Raw genomic sequence first — 22,102 nt, 5'->3', positions numbered from 1 at the left:
TTAAAACTTTTACCATATTTGCATAATGTACCTATCAACTGTCAAATAAAATAACTACGTAGTATGTATTAGCCGCCAATCAAACGCTGTTCCGCTCACACAGCCAAGGGGGATTGTAACGAATTCTCTCATAGTTTCTCCTACTTGTGGCAAGTACCTACAGAAGTGCCGGTTCGATTCCCGCGGGGTACTTTCGCCATCTGTCACATCAGCATACAATCGTGCCGCGTGAGGCCGCGAGAGCAGCGATTGGGAAATATGCTAATTTATAATCCTGGTGACATTAGGGCGTGTGGGATTGGTTTAAATAGGTATGTAATTGTGTTGTTGATATTATGTTATCGCCGTCATTGTGTCTGAATATTATCAGATAATTAAATAAGAAAGACCGCTAATCCCTATAAAGCCGCGAAAATCGTCATACCTACTTGTAAATGGCGATAAATTACATTTTTGTTATCTGTGTATAAGAAATAAAACTTTATTGCTTTGTTGCTATTCATAACATCTGAACGGAGAATGCCTTGGGTTACCTGAAACAATTGAATATCCCGATATTCTCGATAATAAGTTACTAAATTGTACCTACCTACTTATTTCAGCATGACCTTGTTTTGTTGTTTAGGATAAAATAATACATATGTAAGCAATAATGTGTTACATGCATGCCGTGTTTGCCTGTAGTTCGGTGCATACTCGAGCAATCTTATTTTATAACAAGTTATTTATAATTAAATATTTTTGTATTGCACATTTTGGCAAACCTAAATAGCCTGAAAATTGTGACATATCCTAGACGAGCGCAGCGTTTTATAAGTAAGCTGTGTGTGTAGGTTGTGATAATTGTTAATATGCATGTGGGTCTTGATTCGAGCACGTAGTTTTATTGACGCATCCCCATATGTTAATAACATTGGCGCAGCCGGTAGGATACAAAACGGCATATCGTTGCAATACAATTTTAATATTTATAACATAAACATTATATATTATATAGCAACAAGCTGCTCATTTGTGACGGCTTTATAAACCTTTCTAACACTTTCAATAACTATTAGAAATTCTCATAACCAATATTTATTATCCGCCATTTAACTAACCAACGCTGATGGTATAGCCGCAACCACCATGTTTCCCTCGCGACTCGGTTAGAAACCGGCCAAAGGCTGTGTTTATCTGTAGCAAGTAACTGTTGATGGTAGAAAAGATGTAATCTCTAAGATAAAACCTGCCTACCACTACTGAAGTATTATCAAACTACACAACGGGACTTAATCGCGTATTTAAGTTTTAAGATTTACCTCCGACGTTTCGAGGACGGCGTTGTCCCCGTGGTCTCGGAGAAGACTGGCTCAAGTTGACATCAACATCTTCTAGCCGCGCGAGTTTTTCGAACTACCCGCACTTGGTCTTGTTTATCAGTTTGAACGTTTTGCGCACTAGGGATGTTACTCTGTCGACACACAACACTAACGATATTCGATTTATCGACTGTCGATATTCGTTTCCGCTTACATTTGCTAATGACTGGATTCCATGTGGATGAAATCTTAAAACCCTCGTCCCGATTAAAATTGCAATGTTTTTTGATTTCAATGGCGATCCGTGGAAAGGATTTTAGGGTTATGCAGCTCAATCCAGTGGTTTGGTCCTGACTCCAGCAAATGCTCAGCCACGGCAGACTTGTTCACCTGACGATTTTTGACAGCTGCGATATGTTCCTTAACTCTTTCTGCTATGGTGCGCTTAGTTTCCCCGATATAGGAACTACCACAACTGCAATCTATTTTATAAACGCCAGGTGACTGGAACGGAATAACGTCCTTCGGTGACCTTAGGCTCCCTGCAACTTTGGATAAAGGACACACCGTCTTTATAGAGTACTTTCCAAGTACTGTGCCAACTTTATCCGTTACCCCTTTTACATACGGCAAAAATGCCGGCTGTCTGGAGACATCAGGACGTTTCCCTCTTGCCTTTCGTCTGGGTCTTTCATCTACTGAAGTAGATGGTGCTGTACGGCGTCATATGTTTTATATTCGTAGTACCTAAATGACAAATTCGAAGCGCAGATTTTCCTTCGACGTTACATCTTTTATTATTATACATCTATGATTTTATTCCTGACAAGGGCATTTATTTGTGTGTTCATCACAAATATTTGTTCCTGAGTTATGGATGTTTTCTATGTAGGTATATAAGTATTTATATATATGTGTATATTATATATATCGTCGTCTAGTACCCACAACACAAGCCTTATTGAGCTTACTGTGGGGCTAGGTCCATCTGTGTAAAAATTGTCCTATAATATTTATTTATTTATTTATCAATAACTGCTTGTCCCAACCCAAACCCAAACGATAATTGTAGGTAGCTCTAAACTTATTCCTAGGATTGATTTTTCTGTGCTACCTTCCATTACATTTGATGGTGTCCACATTCCATTCGCTAAACAGGTAAAAAATCTCGGGATCATAATAGACTGCACTTTATCTTGGATCCCTCAGATTAGCGAGGTAAGCAGGAGGATGTTTGCATCAATGGGTGCACTTCGCCGACTACGTAACTTTTTGCCTTTCGCCACCAAAATTGCGCTATCACAATCGCTTCTTATGCCTATATTAGATTATGCCGACGCCTGTTATCTGGATCTTACTGAAGACCAGCTTAGTAAACTTGAACGCCTTCAAAATCTTTGTATCAGATTTATATTTGGCCTGCGTAAATTTGACCATATTTCCAACTTTCGTGCCCAGCTCAAGTGGCTCCCTATACGTCTTCGACGTAATTCTCATATCTTAGCTCTTCTCTATAGCATTCTTTTCAACCCCGCTACTCCTTCATACCTTAAAGAACGTTTTAGTTATCTCTCCTCCGTCAGGCCTTCACGGAAATATCAACTTGTTCCCCCTCCTTCTTCTACGAAATTTTATAATGACTCCTTTACGTTTCGAGCTGTTCGTCTGTGGAACAGTCTGCCGTTAGACATTAGGTGTGCTAAAACTCTTCAAAGCTTTAAAAACCTTCTAAAGAATCATTACTTATTTCTTCCTTAATGTGCCGCTGTGTATATATTATGTATTTATATATATATATATATATATATATATATTGTTTGTATTTTTCTATGTATTTATATATGTATGTGATATATATTAAACTATTTGGTTGTACCTATTGGTACATATTTTATTTTTATAATTATAAAATTGTATATGATCGAATGTGTAATCTTCTTATTCCTGTAATTTATTTCGTGCACTACCTGTTTTAAAAGTTTTCTATTCTTTATATCCTGCTACCCCAAGGTTGTCTGGAAGAGATCGCTTACAGCGATAAGACCGCCTGTTGCTACCTTTATTTACACTGTAAATCTGTTTTTGTATTTTTTTCTTTGTGGTGCAATAAAGTGTATTTACTTTACTTACTTACTTACTTGTCTCTAGATTGCTCAAACGCAGGCGGGCTTGATAAGGTCTTGTACCCTCAACCTTTTCCCATCGCCCGTAATCTGCAAGCCATCGTAATACGTAATAACGCCCTAGATAACCTCCCAGATCTCATTCACCCATTCACTCATTCATCCGTTCATTCGCTCATTGTCGTTCGACAGGTGTCCGACGTGTTATTGTGATCAGCTTCATCGATTATAGCTTGACGTATGATATGTCATGTTTAGAAATCTGACCTACTTGTTGATCTGTCTCGTATATAAATACTTTTAAGGTAACAAAGTGTAGGTTAGGTGCCTTTAGCGTTAACTTCTAACGATCCGAGTTTATGAGTATGGCCAATAATGATAGCTTATGCGTAGGTACGGTCAAGAAATTAAAGTGTCTGGTTACTTGTTCCCTCAGTTCCCTGTCGGTCACTGGTCACTGGTGCCACTACATTAGCGGCTTTCATATTGATTAATGATTACTATGACAAGATACAAATTGGCATAGAAATCAAATTCCTTTACTGTAAGTATATATAGTGTAACAACCGTATTATTTTTAAGAAACATTTTTCGTATATTATTATATTTTTATTTGGATTTAAGTAATTAGATATTGAAAATTAAAAACTGCTATTGAGTCCTTTAAAAGGTGTGTGATTTTTTTTCTCAGGTCGATTTGCTAAATCTCTTTATAAACTAATATCTAAGATGTAGTGAATCCTTTTTGTAAGTAAACTCTTTAGCCATATTTTATTCATGGACAGAGGTAGCTAACAATTATTAAATAAATTATAGTGTTATCAAACTGCACTCGGGACTTAATCGCGTATTTAAGTTTTAAAATTTACCTCCGACGTTTCGAGGTCGGCGTTGTCCCCGTGGTTTCGGAGAAATTATATTGTTTAATCCTTAGCTGAGTATTTTAATCCAAATCTAATGATAACTTTTGAAAAAGGTATTTCAAAGTCAATTGACAATTAACCGCGTTGGCGTAGTAAGTACCTAATGTGTAGCGATGTTTGACATGACACACATGCATAATGTACTTTGTACATAACAATTGACCCAGATATCTACACATGACCTTGCCAAGGTGACGTACAAATCAATTAGCTGTTATCTGATGCCTAGAATTATACATATAAATAAGTAAGTTAATTAATGACAATTGTTTATAAATGTAGCTACCTAAGCGCCACTTGCACCATCCATCCCACTAACCCGGGGTTAACCTGTTAAACCGTTAACCCAGTGTCAAATTGTACTGGTAACCATGGTAACTCCAGGTTTAACCGGTTAACCCCGGCTTACTGGAATGGTGCAAGTGGCGCTAAATGTATCAAGTAATAACCGGTTAATATAAGAGTGATTGTGGATGGTAAGTTGTCGATCGATGCTTTGATTGACTATAATCAATCGATATGGATCTATTCGTAAAAACCCACGCCTACGTATTATAAACATCTTTCCGCTGACATCCGAAACGAAACGTGTAATCTAGCGTTCAATCAAACGTCGACTGAGAAACTTTGTGATAAGCCACTATACTCTGTTAGTGAGTAAATGTATAAAAAAATTAGGTATGTAAAGATAAAGTCTATGGATAAAAAAAGCAGGATGTCTTGAAAAAAATAGCTAAGACGTGTGCCTCAAAATGACGCAATAAAGATCCTAAAAACAAAGTAAGATAACTGACAGATGAGCTTTAAAACCTAAAAACTACGAAGACAAGGCCACCCAGAATCCTAAACTTAAAAAAATATATTCTAAAATAGCTTTTATAACATCGTCTTAAAGTACACTATGAATCGTATAATGACAATGATGCAATTATCATTGTTTGTATGGTCTAAAAACTAGGCGCCATCATTGTTGTTGTTTTTTTAAATTCCCGGTGGCTCAATGCTCTGCTCCTACATGCGGCCTACACTGGTGCTATGGCGCTAGGGTTGGCAGTAGTTGTGAAATATTATTAAGAATATTGTTTCGCTGTTATACCTACTATGTCTTAGAATTCTGTAGATCAATAGCAATCATTGCCATTATTACCACTATAAACTAAAAGCTAGTTGACTTAAATGTCGACTAAGCGCCAGTTGCACCAACCACATTTAACGAACTGATTAACGTTAATCAGCAGTATAGTATGAAACTTCCCATACAATAAAATTTAGCGAACGCTTTAACGGTGACAGACGGTTTGGTGCAACCGACCCTTAGTTGTCTATGGCAGCTACCTACAGTCATCAACTCATCATGAAACAGATAGTGACAAATTTATACACATTGTAAACACATTTATATGGCAACAAAGATGTGTTACGATATTATATAGTTGGCCTTCACTATCTAGTTATCTGTTTAATGTTGACTATAGATCTACTAGACTAAACTTAATAACCATTTAGAAATACCGCGACATCTTGAAGATCGCCCATTATATGTTATGTAGTGCCTTACTTCGCGAAACGCCACTACAATCCTTATAACTGGCCGTACCTGGAATATTTCATAAGTAGCTATGTATTTTGTATTTGCATAGGAAACTAAACGTAATAGTTATCCCGTATGGCTTATGAGCTTATGACATATATCACAAGTACATATCTGACCTAATCTCACTTACAATTAATTTGGAAAACTTCATAGACGATTTCAGGCAAAAGAACTAGGTCGGTATCAATAAGTACGATTTCTAATAAAATTACTTCTTCATAGTGATCATGTTTGAGTATGCCGTTTATTTAGTATCGTCTTCATTAAAATTATCTAGTCAAAATGATCTACATTAAATAACTTGGAAGTGTCAACCCTATCGAACCGTCACCCATGTATCTTGTAAACGCCTACATGTGACGCAACCTGTGTATGCGCCGTCAGTCGCCCAACTTAAACAGAGCCTTCTTTGTACCATCCATACTGATAACTGTTAGTTCGTAAACCTTAGGCTGCCTTTCCATTGGAGCGGAGATGAGAGACATGCGGGAATCTACGGAGCGGAGAATACAACCTGCAAGGATTCCGTCACGTCTTCTCTCGTTAATAACTATCGCGGTTACCGAAGACAATATTGTTTCTAGACTTAATAGAGCCTAGAGTTCCTAACCACAATAGGATTATTCAGTTACTCAACAAAAAGTATCCGTTTGACAGACGTATTTGTTAACGTCGGCGTAATTTACTTATTATACAATTCAATTCAATTTATTAACGCAAAATGCAATTTTACAGGACTAGCCTAAGTCATTACATTTCTTATACCTAAGTTCAATACATATCGCTCCCACTAATAATATGCCAGTGCCAGTACGAGCGAGATGCATAGAAAGTAAGTTACACGCTAGCGAATATGTCAGTGTCAAGCTCGTGGTAAGGCTACTGATCTGAAAATATATAGCCACACTTTATGATATCGAGCTTTTGACACAAACCACCAAACCAAACAGATTAACGGGCGGAGGTATATATGTAGTAAGAAACTATGAAGGTATATTATAATTAGTGATGTGATCACGTTCGAATTCGAATACGAAACCTTAGAGACCATCAATTGGGCGATTGTGCACTACAATGAATTTTACTGTCCGGCAGTCCGAGTTTTTACGGTCCGATATGGCACGCCATTAAATGTATATAGTATCGGACCATGAAAACTCGGACTGCCGGACAGTAAAATTCATTGTAGTGCACAATCGCCCATATGGCATGAAAAAAAACGGATGATTGGCTTGTGCACTTGTCCGTCTTTTTACTCGCAGGTGCGGCGCAGTGGCATGAAAAAAACGGATGATTGGCTTGTGCACTTGTCCGTCTTTTTACTCGCAGGTGCGGCGCAGTGGCATGAAAAAAACGGATGATTGGCTTGAACACTTGTCCGTCTTTTTACTCGCAGGTGCGGCGTAGTGGCATGAAACACACCCCCCCTAGCCCGCCCCCGCCCGGCCAAGTCATGAATAATACTAATTCGAGACGCAGTGCACAAGCATAAACACGTTTTTCATAGCTGTCATCTCGGACCGGAAAAAAACTTGTCCGGAATGGGGAAAAGTAAAATGTCGGACGGTAAAATTACGTCTAGTGCACAAGCTACTATATACATTTAATGGCGTGCCATATCGGACCGTAAAAACTCGGACTGCCGGACAGTAAAATTCATTGTAGTGCACAATCGCCCATTATATGTTATGTAGTGCCTTACTTCGCGAAACGCCACTACAATCCTTATAAGAAATAATAAACGACATCGGTCGTCCCAATTTGTGCTCATAAAAAACATTTCATTTATAATCAAAATCATTGTAAAGATCATATCGGCATCGCTCGGCGGTCATTGTACATCGTGGGTACAGTTAGAGCACATTGTTTTCGCGGATTTTATTATAATTACAGTAATGTGGGTTAAATGCGCTGTTTTCTGTTGTAAGCTTTCCCGATTATGGTCTGATTGCTGCACCGGAGCAAATAAACCTACATGCGGTATGACCCGATACGTGAAATACGAATAATATCGTTGACCGATAAGGCGAGGCGTAGAATACAATTTTATACAATTCTGACACATTAAACCGACAAGGGCCAGGCTCTACATTGATGTTAATGATGAAAGAGCTTAAGTAAGACAACTAATTTGAAAAACATTACTGTTTACAATACAATAAGGTTGTCTGGAAGAGATCGCTCTTTAGCGATAAGACCGCTTGTTGTCTACCATAGGTTAATCTTTCTATATGCTTTATTTGTATGTCATGTTTCTGTTGATATTGGTGAGCAATGTAAAAGATAAATGTTTGTATTGTCTTACTGTAATATTAATATATTGCTTTTATCCGAAACGAAGTGCAGCCTATCGAGCCAAACGCTCGTTGATGTCTTATGTTCTACTCTTTTGTTTTGTCTAAGGCTCGCCGTCATTAATTATAGTTTTCTGAAGTAGGTACTCGTACTGTATAATTTTAGTATAATACACACCCCTTTTTTACTAAGCAATAAATATAATGTACCTGTACCTACTGTGTATAATCAAAATAAGCCTGTGCCAAGCAATGGAACTGGGAATTAAGATTGACACTCTTCAAACTACTGAATCGATTTCTATCGAACATAGCTATTAAGAACCACCGCAAGGAAGCTATCTTTCACCGAAATCGGTCCATCCATTTGTATGGACCAGCTACGATGCCACAGACAGACATTGGCGTCAAGTATATACTTCGGTACATCCATTCGATATAACACCCCTCTTTTTGTGTCTAATACCCATTCTGTGCTCTATTTTTTCCATTCGGCCGTAGGAATTTTTATCTATACCTTGCGTGACGATGCATATCTACAAGTCGTCCCGCCATCGCCATCTCATTTTCGCAATAAGTACTCCTATTTACCTACGATTTAATTTACTGTCACGTGTTCAATGGTTTCTCATTTATTCATGCTTCAGGTACGTAACACTAAATGCCCGAATTACTACTCGGACTTGACCACTTTCTTAGTTAAGACCTTATAAATAACGATATTGCTAAAGTCATAAACTTTTATTGTGGTTTTATTGTGGCTTTTATCACGAAATACGATAAAAGTGACTGGTAATTGAATTAATGTGCGCAAATGTGATTAAAGTTACATGACTAAAATTCTCATCCTCGGAGGGAGACCCACTTCCACTTTGTTTTTGACTGCTCTTGACATGGCCATTACACACACATCCATGTGTAGGCACTAGGCACATAGACATATCGTGCATGCAAGAAATGCATCTTAGACATTAACCCAGACAGACATTTCGCTATGGCGGATAAGGACAAACGATTATCGACGGCTTGTTAGATTTGACAAACGTTTATGGATAACGCCATTAAAATGAATAGGTACTATATAGCGTGCCCGCCCTTGATTCTATATCGAAATTTTGCTACAAAATGACCCGTTTTCGTGTCAGAGAGCATTTAACCTCGGCGGAATGTGTCAGACTTGCGACATGCATTAGTTTGCATTCTATATTAATTGCATGCAGATTGCAGAGAAAGCGGCTTGAATTCTGGTGGCTTAAGTGTAATTAACATACTGATTGACTGTGTTACGAACTGTTTAGGATCTAGGGACCAGCAAGGTGACAATCATTTATACTAGTGGCTCTGTGAGCTGTAGACCTCGCGAGCATAACTGAACAATGTATTAATAACAGTGAAACGCACTAGCTCTTGAGGAACCGATTTAATTTGAACTGGATACACGACAATGCATAGACCGACGCTTCCGTCCTTTTCGCGGGGACCCATTTTGACAGAGTGGACCGATCACAGCTGCGCTGTCAGTTAGGACACGTTCAGAACCCCGCTAACAGCATGGATCCGCCATTTTGAAAAATTTCAAAATACCTGCTCACAATACTTCACGAGAATCGGTAGAATGACTTAAGATGTGCTAACAAATGTGTACTTATAACATTTTGTATTGGTCCCCAGACGCGAGGCCGCGATGCGCTGCTGACGGCGTGATGATGAGGCTCGAGGCCCCGGAGAAACCGCACCGCTACCACAACCTGCTGCACGACGACCATGCCAGTGAGTAAACATCTCACCTTCTATGTCCTCCTTCAGTATACACCCTGAGACTCTCCAGCCCTTCTGACAGCTTGGTCTTTTCACTGAGGCGAAGATGAGCGGAGATGAGATGAGACATGCGGGGAGCAACCATTAGCATTGGTTGATGTTATCCGGCGGAGCAAAGAAGACAAGCAGTTTTAGGTCTCCGCCTCAGTTGAAAGGCAGCCTTACGTAGGCTACAGCTGTGGCAGAAATCAGCAGTCACCATTTCAGGACTCTAAACTCCCCATTCTAGGTTAAGCTACATACTAACTTGTAAATACTTAGGACTGACTTTGAAGAAAATTACTCGTCATCGACTATTCATAGCCTGTGGAACTTATCTAGTCAAGGATTTTGAACAATGGCTGCCGACATTTATAACTTTAACTGACAGTAGGTAGGCTAGTTTTAGCAATTAGCGCTTTAACGAAAAAAATGCTGTAATTGTTTCTGTTCCCATGGTTGTGAAGATTGGCGTAGATCGTTATGTAGATTGGCGTTCATGAATTACAAATGTATTATTATCTGAGTATTTAATGCATTGCAATAACACTTGCCACTTAAATGCTGCCATTTTTTGTTAATTATAATTATGTATAAATAAGATATGATTAAAGTATTCTGTGTTTAGAGAAGTTCAAAATCTCTGGTACCTACAATAGCATTGCGGATAATGTTTAGTGCGGCAGGATTGTCACTGCCACTTCTGCTCTGAAACTGAACAATAAGTAGAATGGAATACGTAGTTACTTACATACACCTAATTAAGAACTATCCGTTATTCATTTCGACGGCATGATGTGCCATCGATCAGCATTTACATAAAACTATTTCATACACGTGATTCTTACAATAAGAAACGATTGCAATGTTATCAAATTTCAGTCATATATTTATGACATGTTGATGCGATGTACGGATGTACGGAGAGATGATTCAACTATTTTATGACATGTTTTTCTGATTCACAAGAGACAAATAAGGACCTACTTATACCTAATATAATAATCGGCAGCCGAAAACAAACGTTTTATGTACTCAAGAGAATAAATACTTCTTTTCGTGTGTAGATCATTTTGAAAACCTCACCTCAGTTTGTGTACTAAAGTTATTAGCTGCCGTCCGTTTGCTTAACAATGGATGCAATTACATGTGCAATGACAATTACACGCGACCCTGCCGTGCCAACATGGCGCCCACGTGATGTTGTTGTGGATTGTCGATCTGTTTTAGAGACTAACAGGCCAATTCCAACGTACATACACAAACATCAATATCATACATATTAGAATTATGTTAGTTAGTTAATTCATGTACTTGTCCAATTACAAGTACGAGCAAAATGCACGATAACAGAATGATACCAGTTAGATATGATTCTGATATCAGTGAACGTTCGAATTGGCTTGACAATTATTGGTAAAAACCGGACAAGTGCGAGTCGGACTCGCCCACCGAGGGTTCCGTACTTTTTAGTATTTGTTGTTATAGCGGCAACAGAAATACATCATCTGTCAAAATTTCAACTGCCTAGCTATCACGGTTCATGAGATACAGCCTGGTGACAGACGGACGGACGGACGGCGGAGTCTTAGTAATAGGGTCCCGTTTTTACCCTTTGGGTACGGAACCCTAAAAACGGAACAAAATTTTTTAACCTAGCTTTCCCATGAACGAGGTTTTAACTTTCTGTATAGACGGAACATCTCTCTGATCTGATTGCTCTCTTCTAAAGAACGAAGATAGTTTCTATGTCTGCTGCTTTACCCCAGGCCAGTATGCCATAAGACATAAAACTGTGAAAGTAACTAAAGTAAACTAGGCGAGCTGTCTCCACGTCAGGGAATTGCCTAATTCTTCTTACTCCATACGCGGCAGAGCTAATATAAGCCTTTTGTGATGCCCGGCAAACGGAAACATGGTCGCCCTAAATCTACTTGGCGCCGTTCTGTGGAGCAAGAGCTGGGTGTATTGGGGATGGGGTGGGAGGAGGCTACCCAAGCTGCCCAGGACCGGAGTCAGTGGAAGAAAAAGATTCGAGCCCTACACCCCAGCAGGGGGTAACAGGATGGAAAGAAGAGAAGAGTATAAGCCTTTTTGTTAGGGCCTAAAGTAAGGCCTAGAAAAAAGTAAATAATTCGATAAGTAAGGCTTACTCTGTTTATACCTTTATTTCCCACCGAAACCTGCTGCCATATGCAATATGCACCGGCACCGGCACCCTCGCATGCGTCAGTGAGCGGGCAGCGGAGCGTGACGTCACACAACGCGCAGGAAGCGCGGCCGGAAGGCAGGTGCGCCCGCGCCGACGTGCCGGTCTGACCCCTGCTTAGCCATTATACCTACATAATGTTCTATGGTTCTAGGCTGTGGAATTATTGAGCTTTCCTACCTTAAAATTAATCATTAGTTATCGTTACTTGTATTTGAAATTAGGTTTCCCAAGTGGGGCGTGACTCGTGGCAAAAATGGCTGGACAACCCGGACAACGCTAGCAAGATGGGAATTATAATATGAAATTCATGGATTTTTAAGTTATATAAGTCTATAACAATATTGCTACATATTTGAACAATTTTATTTGTACTGCAAGTGCCCGTTCATTAAAAATATAAATTATCAAATAGGCATGCAAAAAGTAAATATATGAGTAGGAAAAGTACATACAAATCGTAACTTTGTGCAATTTAAAGGTAGAACATGTTAGCCCTTACGTTACGCAGGACCGAGTCGATATGGAAGCTTATGGCCAAAAGCAGTCGTTGCAGAAGAGTAAATGTAACAAAAAGAAATTAATAGTTCCCATAAATCATATCACAGTACTGGTAAATGTAAACTAATGTACGTAAATCGTTTAAACACTGTGAACACGCAACTGTGATAATTGCTTAATCCCCGTAATCGGCCAGCAATGGCTGTATTGCTGCCATGCGCCGGTCCGCTGGGCAACGATATAGTCGTAGGCTTATCTCCGGTTTCATGACTGCACGCAATGCTTTTTTTAAATTTTTTATTTAATTGAATCATTCTTGCGAAGGATGGAGTTCACTTTAATCCAGAGTACAAAATGAAACCCAGCTCTAAGTATGCTAAGTGTCAAGCGTCTGCAGTGGCATACCCCTATGATTGATTTAGATTACTTCAGAATTTTCCTAAGCGCGATTGACTGTATTTAATCATGAGTTGTCTATTCGTGTTGCCATATATATGTACCTACAGACTTGTTAAATATACACATAATAAAAGTACTCGTATATAAAACTTGCACTTTGTCTGCATTTAGGGTTTGCACGACGGATCCGAAATGTATGGGAATATCCGCGGATCCGGATCCAGATCCGGATAATTTCATACATTTCGGATCCGGATTGCAAACCCTATCTGCATTACAAAAAGTCGTGATTGCATGAGTAAGTGATCTGATGAAATCAATTCGCCAAACAGCACGCATTTCATCGTGATGGACCGCGCACGATTCGCTATTCTAGCTATTGACATAATATGTGTATTGTATAAGTATAATGCACGCCAAGGCCACATGTGGATCACATAACACCGTTCATAAGATCACGTATTTATATGTATTGTATAGGTACGCTACGATAAAAGTACCTAGGTCGGCTAGTATCTCCGATCTCGGTAGTCTAGGAAAGGAAAGTCGCTTCAAGCTAACTTGTAATTGTTGTAAACGATTAATCACGTTTGTCAAACCTACGTGCTTGTCAAGCACGCTTGAATGTCTGCTCAACGCGTTACATCTTGCATAAATATTTTCGCAATAACATAGGCGTATTGATGTTTTTGCTAACTAGTGCTACTGGTCTTGTGTTTCAACACAAGTTGGTAATTGAAAAACACTTAATTGCGACCTTGATGATGGATTAGACATTGCGAAATGTAACCTGTGTAAGCGGAGAAACTTGCTTTTTCCAGTCGTGTCTTAATGTAATGTTGCAGTCGGTTTTGTAATGGCAAAAAATTCAATGGGATAGGCTAGGCCCAATTAAAAACCACGCATTTGCATCCCTATACCTACTTAAATCTTATCGGATCTTAAACAAATGTAAAAGTAATCAAAATAAAATAGATGAATCGGTCATTCAGCTGATGTCCTCAATATTGGACAACATTTTGTAACCTAAAAAATCATGTCAATGGCCGAATGAGTCGGTCACTTTTTTTGTTTAGAAGTCATAATTTCATTTATCAATTTAGAAAGTTCACTGCCCTATAGAAAGTCGGTTAAACATGGAAAGTATTAGGGCCGTGTAGGGGCTTATAAGCTTTATAAGGACGCGCTAAACTAAATCAAAATATAAACACGTCCTAGTTGCCTACATAACGCAATAAAGTTCATTGTCGCAGATAAACTTATCTTATCATTAACTAAGGTATATGTTAAAGGCCTTGGTGCGTTATCAGCGTTAATATATTTGCTAGGTTTTAAATCATTCAGAATTGTCTAGTTAAGTATAGAATATTGTGGTCCGTGTGTTGTAAAATAACTCAACATAATTATGCTCATGCGCCATCAATCTACCAATAAATAAATCGATTGTTTTTAACTAACCCTATCCGCAACTTCCTCCACGAAGAAACTTTTAGGCTAACTATTTGGAGATTCTGTATGTATTTCTTTGATAAGGGGGCGGGGGGTGCCTTGACAAAGCCCGAATCCCACGCGTACGAGTAGCGAGGCATCCGATAGTATTTAGTACATTTTATTTTCATTTGCCTGCACCACCGAACTTTGGCAGACAAACTAAGGCATTTGCCAAAAGCGTGTGAATAACATACTAGCGGATGTTAGCGTAAAAAACCAGTATGTAGTAAAGTTTTTGCATAAAAAGACATCGGTACTAAATGGTCCTATACAAGCCGGATACAACTGTAAACACAGCACATTTGACACGCTGTTCGATTTCTTAACACAACTTGTGTACACACGATGTCAACACACTAGTACCTACAACAATGAGACAAAGGACTATTCGGACATAATGGTTCAGTTTTCTAGATTCAAGTAGAGACAATTCTCTCGTTACGTCGTCAGTCGTCACTGATGTAACATCGCAAAACATTACAATCGTCAAATATATCAAAGCGATATTCAACCATTTATCTCTTCAAGTATTTCCCATAAGAGCTGTTTCCCACTGACGTCCAGTTTTTTGCGGGTACGGTTTTTTGCAGGATCCCGTTTTTTGTAGTATGCATGCAGGATCCCGCAAACAGAATCCTCGTGTGAAAGTTACCATATTAGCACCTATACTACTAAAACGGGATCCCGCAAAAAACCGTACCGGCAAAAAACTGGACCTCAGTGGGAAACAGCTCTTATTAGTTATTACCATCAATTCACCTGCGAGTCGCGAGATATCGGAGGTTCCGATCCGATATAACTGATGGTGACCTAGATAATGGTGTACCGCTGAAATACATAGCTGGCTTAAGAATGTGATTTGACGTTTGGTGTGTTGGACTGATTTTCATTAAAGTGCTCTGTAAACACAAATTAAATTCCTTACATAAACTGGATTATTCACTTTCAAAATCATGCTAGAAACTACTGTGAAACTGCCTCACCAACCGACGGGGTTAAGTGGCATTAGGTCTATAACGTAATATAGGTAGCCATCTGATGGTGTGAATACTGTGAATTGAGGAAAGACATGCAACTAGCGCTCAATGACAAAGCACGAAGTGAATTGTCTCCGTAATACAACAGGCAATTAGAGATGTCGTAAGGAACAAATTAATATACTTTCGTCCACACAGTTAATTGGCAAGTGGTAAACCCTACTGTAAAGACATAAGATCCACCGAGCGTTGTTGCGTTAGTACCTACATAATATACAAGTTATATGTCATAAGGTATATTGCAGTGTGCAATGCAGGATGCATTTGCTAGCCATTAAAAACGCTTCCATGTGCAGTTACTCGCGTAAACATGCATTCGTATAGGTTTGAAAATATGACTGCATTTGCAAATACAATGAGCAATATCCTGCAACATAAACAATAATAGGTTGTACGCATGCATAATTTCAGTAAGTAATTTTCCCAATGTGAATATATAAAACTTAATATTTATGTATCTGTTGTCACAACCATAAAATATTCTATTTAAAGATTTTTTTATTTATAGAGTTATCAATGTATCTACTTACTTACCTGCTGGTGAAGAAGGGAGAGGAAGTGTTTCATCATCATCATCATCATTTGCCTTTGCGTCGGCAATCTTCCGTACTTCTGGCAGTAGACATTTGCGACAGAAGTTTGTTGGAGGTTTGATCAAGTGTACATATATTATCTGAAGCCTACGTTGGCTTAAATTGGTGTTGTTTCGTTAGATTATTCCACAACTGCCCAAAAAAAAGAGTGTATTGTTTTAATTATTGGTTATATCATCTGGCGGTAGTTACGACGCGTCATAAATACTCTCAAGCTAATTTAGTTTTCCTTTTCTTCATGATCTGTGTTCAACTGAATTCTCTGAAACTTAGGCAAGCTGCTGGGGATTGAGTTATATGGATTATGGACGCTCCATCAGTCGAATTCTTGGATTCTATTGCCAAATGTTTTAAGCTACGACACTAAACAGAAATCATCAGAACACAGTAACAGACATTGACTGTCAGTAGGTAGGTAAATAAAGTGAGCAAACATTATCAGATAAGTATCGGCGAGATGACACGAAGGTCGCCGATACCAGTGTGATGTCAACATGACATCATCGCTGTTTGTCTGGACGAACTGGACATCAGCAGTCAATACACACACAGGTGTGGTTTTAGTTAAACATATTTTGCGTGGAGAATCGAGGACATACGTTTAATGCGTAAAATTAGGAGACAAATTGTATCGACCTCGTCAACGGCTTCATTTTTGTGAACGAGAATGTTTTTAAATTACGTTGCGATACACCAATTTTGACAGTTATTCCTTTATTGAAAAGGGAAAAATAAAATTGACCCGTAGAACCGTAGTCTTCAGCTTTTTTCCGTCAGTTTTTTGTGCAATGGCACAGTAGTTTTGTGCAATGGCTTTATGACGGATGACAGTGTCAGCGGTGATTTTGCTACCAAAAATTCATTACTTATCATATCAGAAAAAGTTGTGTTTTGTGACCTGGCGAAAGATTTACGATGTGAAGGGTTAATTGTTAAACATCAACGTTAAATTGTAAATAATACGTAACAAATTGGTTTGGTTTATTCTTTTATCGTATAAGTTAATAATTCACCACTTTTATGGGGAAAACCTGTGGGTTTTACCCAATACCAGTTGTCATTATACATATGTAGTTTATACAACATAAAATATGCTTGGAATGTATAGTTTCTTCTAACCTGTCATCAAACACATATATGTACTCAAGTGTTCGTATTTCCTTGGTTACTGTTTGTAAATCTTGAAACAAATTTGAAATATTTACTACGACTCACAAGTCTCACAACGCAAGCGCTATACACATCCTAATCAATTGTAAACTTTATATATACTGCAACAAAGATTGTTTTGCCTCCAGTCTTCCCGTTTTGAAACCCTATTGTGTCGCCTCACGCATGCGTAGTAGCCTTCGCTTCTTACTTCGACTCGGTTCCATCTTTCGACCATTTCTCCACTTTCTACTTTCGCTTATCAATACTAAGGTTCATTTCTACGTCTCCTTTTTTAATAGAACCTTGTCGAAATCGTGTATAATCAGCTGTGTGGCCCCAATTGATAATTTAGTTAGTGCAGCTCAGACTACCGGCTGTCTGGGTCTAAAAATATTAATAATAATAAAATACTTTTTATATCTAACCTTAGTTAAAGAGCTGTACTTGTAATAAGAACAGAACAGTGTAAAAGTGAGGTTGAATTGGAATAAGTTATATTTCTAGGTTATCTTGCGTCAATTTTTGCAATGTTTTGATTTAGCAATGATTGTTTTTATCGCAATGGTGTAAAATCTTCTTCACTAGATGGTATTCTTCGTTTATACAGGTATAGTGATGTCATAGTGCGTGTATTAGGACGGTGCTAATCTAATTTGTGGCCGCCTCGGACATCAACATAAATGGGAGTGCTAAGTGAAAGGGTTACTCAATATCTTTATTAGCTTTGGATCTGAATCGATTGATTTTAGGCTTACGATTGGTTTGGAATATACTTAGTTACTTAGAATAATGAACTAAGTAATCGATTGGTTTGTAATATAGTTATGTCACTTTATGTACCTACGATGTGTGGGAATTACAATAAGAAAAAAGGCGGTATAAATCAAACACTGGCGAAATGTTATTCTAAAAAATCTTTATTTACATACAAAACTGCATAAAATAATATACTGAAAACCGAAAGCTTAAGAATATAATTAAATAATAGAATAATGAGGTACAGTTTATTGTAGGGTGTAGGTGTACAAAAACTACCCATCTCTTTTAATAGTGTAATGCATATTTGTAATATAGTGGGAGGGAGATGTAAACACGATTAATAGCAACATAGTGTAGTGTCAACAATATTTCAGTGCACCACGCAATGCAGTCTCATATTGCGCTTCAATTCTTATCGATATCTGATGCTTCGTATGTATTTACCTAGGTTACCTTTTACTGTATTGTCCACAGAAGTGAACTTTTCTAAAAGGACCCAAATTCATAGTATGGAGGCGTGATCGAAATTCAAGATAAAAAGTATTGGCTTAAAAGTAGGGTTTAGCGAATTCTCAGATTTCTGATTTCATATTCTGCTATAGGTAATTGTTTCTGCATAATTAATTTCGCCAAAACCGATGACCTTCCTTCTCTAGAGTCGGGTAAAATGACAGGCGAAACGGTAGCTGTCCTCGCGTAGTAAGTGACAGGTCATTACTTTAAATATTTGACTAATGACTGAAATTAACACTGACATTCATCAAAAAACAAGCGTCGCACTTTACCGAGTCATTTTGACAAAAATGTGTCCGTTTTAAAAAGGCACCACTTTGTTAAATTCCAATAAAGGTGATTGTTAACTTGCAACCATCGCGCTAGCGCCTTTCTGACAACCAACAATAAGTTACCTTTTGCCTAAAAATGCCATAAACATATATAATGTTGTTTACCTACTAGCAGCAACACTCTTAATACCTACTGAACATTGGTGGACCTTATGTGTTCGCAATAAGGTTGACAATATGTCGGTGTGTAATAAACATGCTAGACCAATCCGTGTGATGGCGAGATTAGCGCCATGGTCCCACGTTTTGCCAGTTTGGCCAAGGTTAATGAGTTTTGCTATTTTTAAGCCAGTTTGGAAATGGCGAAGGAAGCGAGTGTTGCTTTTATAAACTTGTGTTTTTACTAAATTTGTCAAGGATTTGTCTAGAGTCCGACCAAACTAACTCTGCAAGTTATTGGCAATGACAAAGTGTGTCATTATTAACGTCAAATTTGTATGAAAATATGACGAATGACATTCTCACCGTCCCCACACATTGTTCTGTTCATGTTGAAGTCGGTGCAAAATTATCTTAGTCAGACTCTGTGCATGTGATTACATTCAGCAGCAGAACTAACTAAGCAGGCAAGGCATTCGAAATGATCTGAATACATCTATAATATTACTAGCTTTTGCCCGCGGCTTCGCACGCGCAGGAGAGTTTTTTAAATAATCTATGTACTTTAATGGTTTTAGGTATTTTGAATGTAAACAAACCGTTTAAGATGATAATTATTTTAAAAACGATGTTTGTGTACTGTTCAATTATTAGAAGGTATTTGTAATCTTATAATTTTGTAGCTCAAAAAATTTGCTTTAAGGGATTGAATTCTCAAAAGTCTGGATCACGTGTGGCTGTAAATCAGCGTGTATGTTACAACCGTCTATGCTATCTTCGTAATTAGCATTCTCCACCAGGGGCCATAGTTCACGTCGGCTACGATATATTTTAATTTTGATCCCATTTTTGTAATTTTTGTAATTAGCGTCCCACAAAACCATGGAAATGATACCCATATTGATATCTTGAAATTTCAACCCCATTGCACCCCCACCAGGGGGATGATTGTTCACTTCGGCTACGTTAATTTTAATTTTGATGCCATTTTTGTTATTAGCGGCTCAAAATACTATGAAAACGATACCCATATTGATATTTTGAGATATCAACCCTATTGGGGATTTTTCCCCCTCTTAGGGGTTCAATTTTCAAAAAACCTGAAACACGTGTTTACTCATTTATCTTTAGGAATACTCCTGTGAAATTTGGAATAAAATAGTCTAACTTATCTTGTTTCCCCATACAAACTTTGGACCCCCATTTCACTCCTTTAGGGGATGAATATTGAAAAATCCTTTCTTAGTGGACACCTAGACCTTATAAGGAATCTAGTGGCCAAATTTGGACTTTCTAGTCCCAGCGGTTTGGGCTGTGCGTTGATTTAAGTCAGTCAGTCAGTCAGTCAGTCAGGTCTTTCACGTTTATATATTTAGATTAAAAGAATAAAAGCGTGTGCAGATTATTTTGAACAACTGCCGAGCTGCAAGCAACACTGACTGTAAGACAGTTTATTAATGTAGAAATACATAGATACCTACCTAAGATAACATCTGCCGAATTTATTTCCTTCTTTATTTATCGTAAAAAGCAAAAAAATACGCAAAGAACGCGCCTTTCTTGGCATAGGTAAGTAACGATTGTCGAATAAGTATTTTATTTCTTCATAAACTCCATAGAATGAATGGTCTGGACGATAAATTTAGAAGCATTATACAGGCTGGAACACTTCTAGGGACTGGGCTGAAACGATAGTGTTATCTAGCTGATCTACAATCGAATTATTATAATCGTAAAGATGGATTAAAAAGTAAAACAAAAACGTTAAAATTAAATATTTTTATATCAGTGACAACCCTACAAACTTATTTACATTTTATATTGACACATGTCATGTCATTTATAGGATCATCTTGCTAGGGCTGAAACATACAGATTTTTGCACTAATGTTCAACAAACTGTATCTTAAAAACGTTTAGAAATATTAACGTGATTAATAAGTAAAAAATAAAGTACGTAGCCTAAACAATTCCCCGTTTGCATAAAAGTCCCTCGTTCTGTTCCACCCGATATGTAGATGCGGCCAAGCGGTTGTTGATAAAAACAACATAGTTTAATGAATAGGTACTTAGTTGTAAAATATGCGTATAAATTAAAACAATTATTCGCCATAAAACTAGTAGGATGAGACATATCAGGATCCTGATAGGATAGCGGATAATAATGATTAACTTTTATTGTAAAATTATGGAGATATTATGTGTAATTTATTTTAAAGAGCTGGTGATCGAACGAACAGTTATCTTGCTCGAGGTCAGGTTCAGACTATATTTATCGGGACCAACAACTTTTCTACATTCCTTTTTGTTTTTGCTTTCTAGATAGGAATAGGTAGGTAAATAATAAGTATAATTAGGTGAATAATAAAATCTATTATCTATATTAACACGCTTGTGTACATTATTTATTGCATAAAATTGCAACGGTTGATACGCTTCGTCTCCCATATGCTATTTATATTAGCAATACTACATATTACATTGTTCAAAATTAAAACACAAATTACATATAAATAAATAGTAAACTTGACGTCACGCACTATAAACAAATCTACTACTTACATATGTTATCTTATCTGTTTACTATGATACTATGCTTATTATGTAGTTGTATATCTTGTACAAGATTAATTATGAGGCCGGATAAGGTTTAAACTTTAAACCTGCTTTATTTGATTTTATTTACATATCGAATACTCAGTGAATACTTACTAACTTGATTGCTAAATTATCATGTTAAAAAAATCCTTCATGGTATAATTGATAGGAAAAACACGTGAAAATAAAATATTTCCCTTTCACGCAATACACGCCACACGGGCGAAACGAGAAAGTGTGGTAAAGCTAAAATTAATGAAAAACATGGGATTTTAATCACGGACCAATAATCTAAATTTTTACATATTTTTCTGCATTAGCAAATAGTAATAAAATTTTCTGCATTATCTGCTTGGAAAAAATCATAATAATTTAACGTCCGCCAGT

At 37.7% G+C, this 22,102-nt stretch overlaps 1 protein-coding gene across 1 annotated transcript in view; it reads left to right on the top strand.

Annotated features, from left to right (window-relative positions):
- The window catches only part of LOC134796718 (echinoderm microtubule-associated protein-like 1), a 71,424-nt gene that overhangs the window by 5,133 nt on the left and 44,189 nt on the right, over positions 1-22,102 (top strand). Inside the window, exon 2 of the mRNA XM_063768907.1 lies at positions 9,907-10,005. Coding sequence (XP_063624977.1) covers positions 9,939-10,005 — 67 coding nt within the window. The 5' untranslated portion in view covers positions 9,907-9,938. The remainder of the gene's footprint in view (positions 1-9,906; positions 10,006-22,102) is intronic.

Source organism: Cydia splendana, chromosome 14 (genome assembly GCF_910591565.1).
Source record: "Cydia splendana chromosome 14, ilCydSple1.2, whole genome shotgun sequence".
In the NCBI taxonomy this organism is placed as follows: Eukaryota; Metazoa; Arthropoda; class Insecta; order Lepidoptera; family Tortricidae; genus Cydia; species Cydia splendana.
This window is presented reverse-complemented; position numbering and strand designations above follow the sequence as displayed.